Below are 11,401 nucleotides of genomic sequence, written 5' to 3'. Positions count from 1 at the left end.
ATACGCTGTTCATGAAACTTCAACAGCGGTAGGGATATAATTTACCTTTTAATAACTTTACTGGTAAACTTGAATAGCCGTTTAACGTTAATTGAAAACACATATTTAAATGTTAATATAGTGTAAGCATTGTTAGACCCATTTTACTTGACCAGTACAAGTACGGATTTTGTCTATGGAGACTTTTATTATGAAACCCATCTCCCGGAAGTCAACCGAATGAGTCAAATGCCGAGAGCTCTCAGTTGACGCACAAATACTGCAGTGTCACACAGTTTTACTAACTTCATCATGACTGATTCCTTGCTTCGCTGGACTGCTGATACGTTAAAGTATAGTTTTGGACTGGAGGCAAGCGATGACATTGTACAGTAAGTACATTTTAATAGAAGATGAATTGTGCTCGTCTATCTGTGGTCATTTGCAGAAGTGATGTAACGTTAAAGTATAAATAACAGAACTGACAAAACAGAATGTGGACTAAGAATGGAGTAAATACAACAAGAGAAGGGATAACTTGGTGGGCAAACCTCTATTCTACAAAATTATCACGTTACCAGTTTTTATTTATTTATTTTTTAATAAGTAACTATGTAAACACCTTGTTACGGCATTACGAGATTTAGTCCCAAAGAGCCAAACTACCACTACATTACTTTTCAATACTGACCATAAACACTGTTAATGTGAAATGTGTAAGTAGTGTATATATGGTGATTAATAAATACATAGCTGACAGTAGATTCTTTGGACTTTATTGTTTTTGAATAGGTCTTTGTGAAAATAAGTGAGCACTATGTTAGGAAAGTCAGTAAAATATCTGTGTTTTCAGGTACATCCTATCTATTGACAATGCTGATGAAATCGTGGAGTATGTTGGAGATCTCTTACAAGGTACAGAGGGAAACAAGAAGGATTTTGTGGATGAGCTGGTGCAGAGATGGCAGAAGTGTCAGATGCAAGCACCTGATCTAGTGGGTGTCTATACGAAAGAGGCAGTCATGGGTAAATATTGACACAGATGTTTTTAATGTGATGTATCACATTAAATATCCATATCTATCATGATTAACAGTTTTGTAAATATGTATTATTCTGATTAGGCTGACGTGTGCAAAATCTTCTTCTATACCAGGATTAAATGAAAATTCATTTTTTTTTCAATCAGTTTTCTCAGTGCATGTTATAAATCTCAGTGTCAGATTTATTATTCTTACATGTGTATGTTTAATTTTTTTAAAATTTTCTTAATTTTAAATCAGAATGTCGTAATAGGATGTTCTGGTGAAATACTTCACTCTGGTGATGTATCTTCTCCAATCATTGAGCCCGCTTAAAAGGCCTGTTCACATCAACACAGATGTTCAGCACAATAATTCAATCTAGTTTTCACATGCAGTTTGTCACTTAATGAAAAATGCAATTTCACTCTGACAGTATGTGGTGCTTATGGAAAAGCAGAAATACAGGAGCACACAAAGACAGCAGTATAATTGCTTATCAAGATGCTAATATTTTTTTCTTTAATTATCGCTCTTATGTTTGTCTCAGTATTTGATTTGCTTTGACTGCTATCTGTCATACTTGCACTTGATAATGTGCTCATTGTTCAAAATGTTGCAGAGAAACACACACTGGGACATCACTGTGCAACTTTCCATTTCTGACATGGCCTGCACATTGAAGAAACAAACAGCATTTACATGTTTTCAAACAGAACAGAGAAATAGTTGGTTCCATTGTCGCTTAGCGAAGCTGTCTGTTTGTGAGCTCCACCAAGTAACACATAACAGCGCCACAATGTCATATAGCATATTTTATATAACAGCGCTGTCTCCATTTACATGATCAAAAACGTAAATCTTATTGGTTGGCCAGTTTTATTCACAGTGCAATGGAAAAGAGATTAAAACACCTCTAAAAAATGTGTGAATGTTGTTGTCGGTTTGAACAGATGCATTAACTGCCGTTCATTCAAATTAAAATTCATCTTGGCGTGAACAGGCCTTAAACGCAGCCCCTGCAAGCTGTTGTTTATCTGTTTACAATAGTGAGTACTCAGTACAGCAGCCATATCTCAAAATCCAGTCAACAGCCGATGGATAGAATCAAGTCCCCGGCCTACATAATCGAGAGGTCACAAAGCAAAAGAAAAGATCTGTTGCTACTTCTGTTTTATCGCAGTTTTTAAAAGTACAAAACAACCATTATATTGCCTGATCTGTGCATCTGCACTTATTGTAATATATCTACTCAGTGTCGATAAAGGAATTTTGTATGAAATCTCTACCCTAGAGGGTCTGGACACAGCTACCAAAGACACTCAGAAGAAGTCCAAGCGAAAGGGAAGAAACAAGCAAGAGGTTGTGACTGTTTGTCAGGCAGAGCCGGAGCCTGTGAAAACTCCCATTGACTTGATGAAGGTATGTCAGGACTCTAGGCTTTCTTTTCTTTTTAGGAGCGCTTGTGCTCCTAATTTTAAAAATTTAGGAGCATGGTCAAAAATTTAGGAGCACCTTCTAATCAATAATTAAAAATTCTGATAAAAAATTAGCCTTTCCATGACGAGCTGATATTTTACTCCTTAAAGTGATTTACAGGGAATTTTGTTTTTACCTTTGTAATGGCATTTTTCTAACTTTAATTAAAAGAACATCATCTGTTATTTATCAAATTCAGAAAAATACATTTACAAGCTTTTTAACATTTCTAATTAAAAGAACAGAATAAAAAGTAGAATAAGTTGATCAGTATTTGAGAAATAAATTTGAACTACAGAGATGGCACAGAAGAACACGCAAGTGGCTTGTAGGTGTATTTTCAGACATTTAATGAGGCTCAGAGGTCGCATGAGTGCAATTAAATTCATGTTGAGGTTTATGTTTTAAATATAAAATTTTGAATATAGAAATATTAAATGATTTAAATAACAGAAAAGATACTTTCAAACTTAAACTGCCAGCAGGTGGCGGCAAGTCACTGATTTTATCACTGAATCATTCATTCATTTATTTGATTCGTTTAAACGGCTGATTCATTCAGGAACGAAGTATGTGACTGTCTTTGGTAATTGAATCATTGACTCACTAGATTCGTTTTAAAACGCAGTTCATTCATAAACGAAACACCACTGTGTTTGAATGGAGATGCGCAGCGGCTCAGGTGTTACTTTGTTTGAAACTATTTTCGTTGACGAACAGTGTTGTAGTCAGACAATATAAGTCACTTAATATTAGCTTCTTGTTTAATGAACTGTTGTATTAAATCAATATCACATTTGCAAACTCCCTTAATAATAAATAAAAGCTGTCACTCATCTTAGTTCATCGTGATCTCACAAAACTCCATTATAGTCAACGAGGATACGTCTGTGATAAAGTACTCAACGCTGCAAAAACACGTTGTAAGTACGTTAGAAACCTTTGAAGCTCCCTCAGCGCAAACGCAAATATTCTGATCGGGTCAGTCGCACAGGTGCTCCCAAATATTTTTTCATAGTCGCACGCAGTAGTTTTCACACTGTAGAACCCTGTAATGTCAACTCATTTTAATATCTAAAACTCTCTCAATAAATATATCTGATTTAGCTAGGTGGAAAGAATTACAGAGGGATTTACTTTTGTTTATCAGGCACAAGAAAGCAGCAGCTCCAGCTCAGTGAAAAAGAAAAGCAAGTTTGTGAATCTGTATGCTAAAGAGGGTCGAGATAAGCTGACTGTTCTACTGCCTGGCCGTCAACCCTGCGAGTGTCTGGCTCAGAAACACAGGCTCATCAACAACTGTCTGAGCTGTGGCCGGATAGTGTGTGAGCAAGAAGGCTCTGGCCCTTGTTTGTTCTGCAGCAGTCTGGTGAGCTTTGTCCTCTTACTAATCAGTACAGTCTGTGTTTGTTATGGACCCATATGTCGGCCAAGCTAATTATTTGGCTATTGTCTAGATGTTTTTTTTTTTTTTCAAAAACATAAGACAAATCTTATTGATCTCAAACTTTTAAACAGTAGTTTCAGTATTGACTACAGATATTTGCTTTGGCCATGGAAAACCCCATACAGATCGACCACTATTCTGTACCAGGTCTAATCTTATGGACCTTGCAGATTTGATTATGAACGTGATGGACAACGGTTTAAGAAGCCTTTATCAATACTGTTTAACATCTTTAACACATAATTCAGGTCTGTACTACAGAGGAGCAAGAGATACTGCAGCGGGACTCCAACAAAAGTCAGAAGCTCCGGAAAAAACTCATGGGAGGTAAGAAATGAGGTGGTTGTGTTTGTTTTTTTTCCCTGACTGGTAGCATTTGTGTAACTTTGTTTTCTGTGTGGCTCTAGAGGGAACTGAGCGGGACTATCTTCCCCATCAAGAGGCCAGGATGAAAGTCGGTCTGGAAAAAGCTGTAAAACACAAAGACAAACTTCTGGAGTTTGACAAGAACAGGTTTGGCTGTCCATATACACTGCTGTTAACCTATTGCTGTCATTGCCAGGGTTAGATTCATTTTAGCCTCAGAAATGCCCATGAACCTTCTGAGGTATAATGCACACAAAACTTAAGTTGGACTTTTAGATCATTTGAACTCTTTATCTTTTTTTTTTTAGTGTTAAGAGAACACAAGTCTTGGATGATGAATCCGATTATTTTGCAACGGATTCCAACCAGTGGCTTTCTCCAGGTGAGAGGGACGCATTACGCAAGCGAGAGGAGGAACTCCGAGAGCTTCGACATGTCTCCCGCAAAGAACGCAAGATCACACTTGACTTTGCAGGGAGACAAGTACTGGATGAAGGGGAGAATTTGACTCCGTACTACCAGAAGTAAGGAGCCACCTCTGTAATTTTTTAAAAATTTGTTTATTTTTCCAGTTCAGCCTTTGAAGTCTGCATTCTTCAAAGCATGTAATTGGGACATGGATTGGAACACAGCTTATATGTATATATGTATATATGTATATATGTATATATATATATATATATATATATATATATATATATATATATATATATATATATATATATATATATATATATATATATATATAAAATACACTCACTCACACTCTCACACACACACACACACACATATACACACATGTATGCGATTAATTCTAAATCATTAACAAGAAAATCTCTGACCTGGAATCCAATCTCCGATCATTAGAACAGGCAAACCAACACAGTTTTTCTGATCGTATGGCAGCTAAAATTGAAACTGTTAGGAAAGAAAGAGAGCCGAATTTCTTATTCAAAGATCCAGACAAAACTATTATTTTCAAGGTAGCAGACCTAGCCGTTTACTGGCTCTAAGACTACGTAATAGTGAAAAATTTGGTGATATCTCAAACCGGTGAGGTTCTGACTGACCAGAAGAGCATAAATGACACTTTTTCGTTCCTTCTATTGTGATCTATATAGTTCCAGCTCTAAATGTGAACCCACATCTTACACTTCTTTTTTATCTACTTTTAATCTTCCACATCTCTCAGAATCAGACTCTTAAGTCTTTAGCTAGACCTTTATCACTTATTGAATTAGAATCATCGATTAAAGTTATGAGCAAGGGGAAATCCCCAGGCCTAGATGGCATACCAGTTGAGTTCTACTTGACCTTCTGGTCTGATTTGGGGCCACTTATGTTAGATATGATGCAATATTCGATTGATCAAGGATCCTTTCCTCAAAATATGAACATGGCCATTATATCTCTCCCTATTAAAAAAAGATAAAGACTCTACTTTATGTTCTAGTTACCGCCCACTTTCTCTAATTGGTACAGATGTTAAAATTTATGCAAAGGTTTTAGCCTGCCGTTTAGAAGGCTTTATGACTAAACTTGTTAATCATGATCAAACAGGGTTTATTAAATCTCGTTATGCTTCAGATAATCTGCGAAGACTACTTCACATAATCTCTTCATCTAAACAATTGATTTCTCCCGCTGCTATACTCTCTTTAGATGCAATGGAAGCATTCGACCATTTGGAGTGGGCAGTGCTAGATCACCTAGGTTTTAGCTCTAACTTTATAAATATGATTAAAATCCTCTATGCTAATCCCTCAGCCACCATTCTTACTGGCCAGATAAATTCACAATCATTTCCAATTGGAAGAGGCACCCACCAGGGTTGTCCTCTTACACCTTTACTGTTTGCTTTATCTCTAGAATCTCTTGCTCAAGCTGTACGTCAGTCAGAACTTATACTTCCTGTATCCGTTAAGAACACTTCACATCACATATCTTTATTTGCAGATGACATATTGCTATTTTTAGATAATCCAGTTCTATCAGTCCCCCACCTTTTAAATTGATTTAATCAGTTTAGTAATCTATCAGGGTACAAAATTAATTGGACAAAGTCATATCTGCTCCCTCTCAATTTTTGTGTTGGGTCTGCAACATTTTCTGGTTTTATTCCAGTGGTGTGCATTCTTTCACATACTTAGGATAGATACTGTATCTATCCGTCCTTGCAGGATATTGTCTCAAAAAATTGGAATAAAAACTTGGCTAAAGTCACCTCCGTTCTGGCAAATTGGACGCATCTTCCTACTTCTTTCCATGCAAGAATATCTGTTGGTAAAATGAACATCCTTCCTCGCGTTAATTTCTGTTCCTCTGTGATTCCTCTACCCCCACCTGCTGGCTATTGGAAAAAACTCGATTCAGTAATCTCTTAATATATTTGGAAGCCCCCCGTAATTAAATGATCTACTTTACAGCGTAACAGATCAGATGGTGGCTGGTCCTTTCCAAATTTTAAATTATACGCTGACTTCTTTACTCTTTGTGCACTGTCAGCCTGGTTTAAACCAATGTGTCAACCTCATGGTGGGCTATTGTAGAATCTCTTGTTTCTCCACACAATATAGAACATTTGGTTTTTGCTGGTGTCTCACTTAGACAATATAAACTTCGTTTTGGTCCTATCATAACACATTTTATTTCTACTTGGAGAATGGTGACCAGGAAGATGGACCCAAACTTAAGGTGGCAACGTCATTCACCTTTGTTCCATAATAATATTTTTTTTATCAGGTAAAAACCCATTTTACTGTCCACAATGTATTAAATGTAAAGTAAATTCCTTTGGTGGCATTTTTGATGACAAAGGTCTGAAATCATTTCAAGATATTAAGGCTCTTTTTAATCTACCAGGAACCTCCTTTTTCATGTATCTTCGTATTAGGTCAGCGCTTCGCGCGTATGCACATGCCTGTACATCCCTTGCGAAAAGTAATTCTCCCCACTGATAATTCTGTTATTTCTTCTTCAGTTATTTACTCTTTTCTCCTCAAACAATCATACAAACCATTATCTATAACAACTATCTGGTCTAAGGATATCAGTGGTGACTTACAAACTTTATTTTCTGATCAAATTTGGGAGACAATCTCATCATCCTCAAAAAAAACAAATCATCAGACGATCCAGTGGAAATTACTGCATAGACTCTATCTGTCCCCTTTAAAACACTTCTATATGCATGTCACCTTCCCCAAATTGCAATTTATGTCCGCAGGGGGCACTCTGTAGTCGGTAAGAAGACTCCAGATCTTTTCTTCTTAAATAACTTTTCTGAATTGGCTCTGTTTCCGCAACAGAGAAACTTACTTTTAGCTGCGCTCACTGCTGCAAAGAAAATGTTAGTCAGTCGCTGGGTTCCTCCTCATTCAATGACCAGAGATGTATGGAGCTTATCTTTGCTTGACATTGTTTCTATGGAACTATCTACAGCTCGTATTCATGGAGCAAAGACAAAAACTTTGAAGACCTGGAATGCTATTTTTGACACAGTTAAATCTTTTGTTTCTTCTTTTTGATGTATAATTTATTTTGAATTTGTGTATATTTTTTTATTTATCTTGTGATTTGGCTATTGCACTTTGTACTTTTCTCCACTGCAGTGTCTTGCTTTTCTCGGCACAGCGTGGGTCTGCCTGGTGGGTTGGTGGGTGGGGGGTATGGCTGCAGTCTGGATTGGTGTGTTATATTTTGTGTTGTACTGAAATGACTGCTTAATAAAAATAATTGTTCACAAAAAAAAAATCATTAATGTGTTAAAAATAATTTAATGCAAATAATGCAAATAAATTACTGCAGCATGTGAAAATGCCCCATTACCGTCAGACAGTTTGATCAGCTTGAAAGATGGGAGTTTATCACGCTGAGCATCTACAAACGTGCAAGAACCTGTAACCCTGGTTGTTGCCTGTTCTAACCCTTTAACAGTTGCACTGTGTGAAATACTGACTGAACAGAATGTCAAAACATCCCACCACCATATGGCCAGATGAGATGCAAACTACATTGCTCAGCTGGATAAAGTACACCATGTTAGCATATTTTTTAGAAGTACCATGCTGCCTTTCAGTCCTCATGGGAGAATTCAGAATTCATTATCATGACATAAGGTTATTTTGGCTGGAATAAAATGGAAACATTGGACAATTTATTTTTTTTCCCCCTACTATAATAAAAATTAGTTTCTGCCATGATATTTTAATTGATGACCTTAACTCAAGGCACAAAGTCAAGGTAAATAAAACATTCGGAAGCTGTTCAAGTCCGTTGATCTCATAAATGCGATCAACTCTAAAGGCCGTTGCACACCGAGTCCGAAATTTTTGCACGTTAAAAAATAAATACAACCTCACGTTGTGTCAATCACGTTTACACGCTGCCACCGAAACTTTCGTCCGTCATAAAAAAAAAAACGTTTTTCTGTGTTTTTGCATCTGTAGCAAGCATTTTGATTGCAAAGGATGACTAATTCGGAAAAAACGCATATGGAAATTTCAGACTCAGTGTGCAAGGACATTTAATGACTTGAGGGCAGTATTAATTGCAGTGCGTGATTGACAAGGCATGATGTGCAAAAAAAATTTTAATTTGTTTTTGGTTTTGAAAGGTTTGATGAGACAGTCAAGGCCATCAACACTGGTTCATTTGGCCAGACACCAAAACATTCTGTTTCTGCTGATGGACAGCGCCTCAGAGAGCTCGTCAACCCCAACATCATGCAGGCTGCACCAGAGGTAGGTGCAAATAAGCTGCTTCTCAACACCTTAAATTTTTATCAAAAGACAATCTTAAATGCAAGGAAGTTGATGCCATTTGTATTTGAGTTCTCTGTGTGTATGTGTTGTGCTAGTGGGTTGACGTGTCCGGTAGCGGCATTCCGCGTAAGTCTTTATCCAAGACTGTAAGCGGTACACAGAAAAGTGAGCGCAGCCGACTCAGACTGCAGGACAAAGAGCTGCAGGAGATCTCCGATGGTGGCTGGTGTCTCAGCATGCATCAGCCATGGGCTTCACTGCTTGTTAAGGGCATAAAAAGGTATAGTTCACTTGAAGACCATATAAAAATCATAAATTATGTAATTCTTTGCTCAGGGGGGTCCATACATTTGTCTCTAAAATGTGAACATTTTCCTCAATTATAAATAACACCTGCATCTGACAAGAAATTAAGAAAGTCGCAATTGTTTCGATACACAAACACACACACACGCAGTCTGGTATATGTGGTTTACAGGGACTCTCCATAGGCGTAATGGTTTTTATACTGCACAAACTGTATGTGCTATTGCCCTACACCAACCCTACACCTAAACCTACCCCTTTCATAAAACACCGTTTTGTATGTTTTTTTTTTTAAACCTTTTGTTTTACGGGGACATAGGAAGTGTCCTCATAAACCATGTTTACGTTGTAGTACCCATGTTATTATACACATTTGTGTCCTCATAAACCATATATAGTATATACACACACACACACATACACACAGAAGGGTGATTTTGGACAGGTGTAGTTTTAGTTGCGTTTACTCAAATTGCTTTAGTTCATCATACATGAAGCATTTGAGCATTTCATTAGTTCCAGCCATGGAACTACAGTCAGTTGTTAAATCAAGTTCAGCTAGTTATAACAAGCTAAATGTAATTTTTCTTTATATGTCGGATGTTGGCAGTCTAAAGATGGTACTGACTACATCTCTAGTACTCCCATTTCCATCCCACTCTCTAGCACTCTAGCACTTTTTATTAAGGCAACCTGAGTTCTTGTTAGCAGGTCCTCAACCCAAGCATGTATTCAACACTTCACCCAACTCAAAAAAGCAACATAACAAACTCTTTTAAAATACCAGCATAATAGAACTTTGAATATTAAAAAGTCTACCCATTTTGTCATCTTGCAAAAAAAAAAAAAAGCATAAAATAACACTATATTTTATTTTAAAGTAACCCGATCTAGACCTGTTGCAAATCTTGATGGGAAGTGTAAAATTAGTTTGGAGTTTTAGTTTTAGTTTTGAAAATGAAAACATTGAGTTAAGCCAGAAAGTAAACGTTTCAAGTCATTTTAATATGATGCAATCATTCTTGAACAATAAAAACACTGATACAATGGTGTTAAATCAAAATGAATTGTTTAAATAAAGTGACATTTGAAATGTTCCGTTATGTTTATGTATAACAGTGCACAGTTCATCTGAACATTTTCCATTTTCTCTTCATTTCTTGCGTTTGTGTAGGGTAGAAGGCAGAACGTGGTACACATCCCATAGGGGGCGCCTGTGGATTGCTGCTGCTGCTAACAGACCCACTCCTCAAGAGATTGCAGAGGTAGAGGCCATGTATCGTCACATTTACAAAGAAGGTGTGCTTAATGTCTTCAAGTACATGTTAGTAATACTAAAGCTGTTAGACTTAAATGATCCCATCAGGCATGTAGTGCCTTTGTAATTTCACCTAACGTTTCGCTTATTTCACCATCCAGAGCCCAAGTTTCCTGCGGAGTATCCCACAGGCTGTCTGCTGGGCTGCGTGAACATCACAGATTGTCTATCTCAGGAGCAGTTCAGGGAACAGGTCAGTGGCTTTTGCTGTCCCTCTTGGTATTCATCCATACAAAGCATTCTATTTCCTTAAAGTGCTCTGAGCTTGTTTTTGTAAGCAAGCATGGCATCTTGTGCTTAAATCATTAACATCACCTGCTGTCTCTCAGCAACATCTGGAGCTCTTAGGGGCATTTATACACTCATAGTGATGTGCTTGTTACTAACAAAGCAACTAAACGTCATATATGAGCCATACAGTATATGTTTATTGTTGGTTTATTTGCAGAATCAGAATCCGAATGAGCTTTATTGCCAGGTATGTTTACACATACGAGGAATTTGTTTTTGTGACAGAAGCTTCTACAGTGCAACAGAATGACAGCGACAGAACAAAAAACTGGAGGTGTTAATGGTTGTGTGGAAAGGTGTTCAGAGCGGGTGTGGGGTGTTTTTTTTTCAAACCTGCAGTAGAACTCATTCAGATCGTCTGCCAGTTTTTGATTCTCCACAGTGCTGGGGGATGGTGTCTTGTAGTTGGTGATCTCTTTCAGACCTTTCC

General features: G+C 37.3%; 1 protein-coding gene across 1 annotated transcript in view; it reads left to right on the top strand.

The window, feature by feature from the left end:
* Positions 1 to 192: 192 nt before the first annotated feature.
* The window catches only part of trip4 (thyroid hormone receptor interactor 4), an 85,189-nt gene continuing 73,980 nt past the window's right edge, over positions 193 to 11,401 (top strand). Inside the window, exons 1-11 of the mRNA XM_058781956.1 lie at positions 193 to 371; positions 833 to 1,005; positions 2,296 to 2,423; positions 3,631 to 3,849; positions 4,176 to 4,254; positions 4,335 to 4,440; positions 4,602 to 4,817; positions 8,909 to 9,035; positions 9,152 to 9,336; positions 10,537 to 10,661; positions 10,782 to 10,873. Of these exons, the coding sequence (XP_058637939.1) occupies positions 292 to 371; positions 833 to 1,005; positions 2,296 to 2,423; positions 3,631 to 3,849; positions 4,176 to 4,254; positions 4,335 to 4,440; positions 4,602 to 4,817; positions 8,909 to 9,035; positions 9,152 to 9,336; positions 10,537 to 10,661; positions 10,782 to 10,873 (1,530 nt within the window). The 5' untranslated portion in view covers positions 193 to 291. The remainder of the gene's footprint in view (positions 372 to 832; positions 1,006 to 2,295; positions 2,424 to 3,630; positions 3,850 to 4,175; positions 4,255 to 4,334; positions 4,441 to 4,601; positions 4,818 to 8,908; positions 9,036 to 9,151; positions 9,337 to 10,536; positions 10,662 to 10,781; positions 10,874 to 11,401) is intronic.

The sequence above is a fragment of the Onychostoma macrolepis genome, chromosome 07 (genome assembly GCF_012432095.1).
Source record: "Onychostoma macrolepis isolate SWU-2019 chromosome 07, ASM1243209v1, whole genome shotgun sequence".
NCBI lineage: Eukaryota > Metazoa > Chordata > Actinopteri > Cypriniformes > Cyprinidae > Onychostoma > Onychostoma macrolepis.
This window is presented reverse-complemented; position numbering and strand designations above follow the sequence as displayed.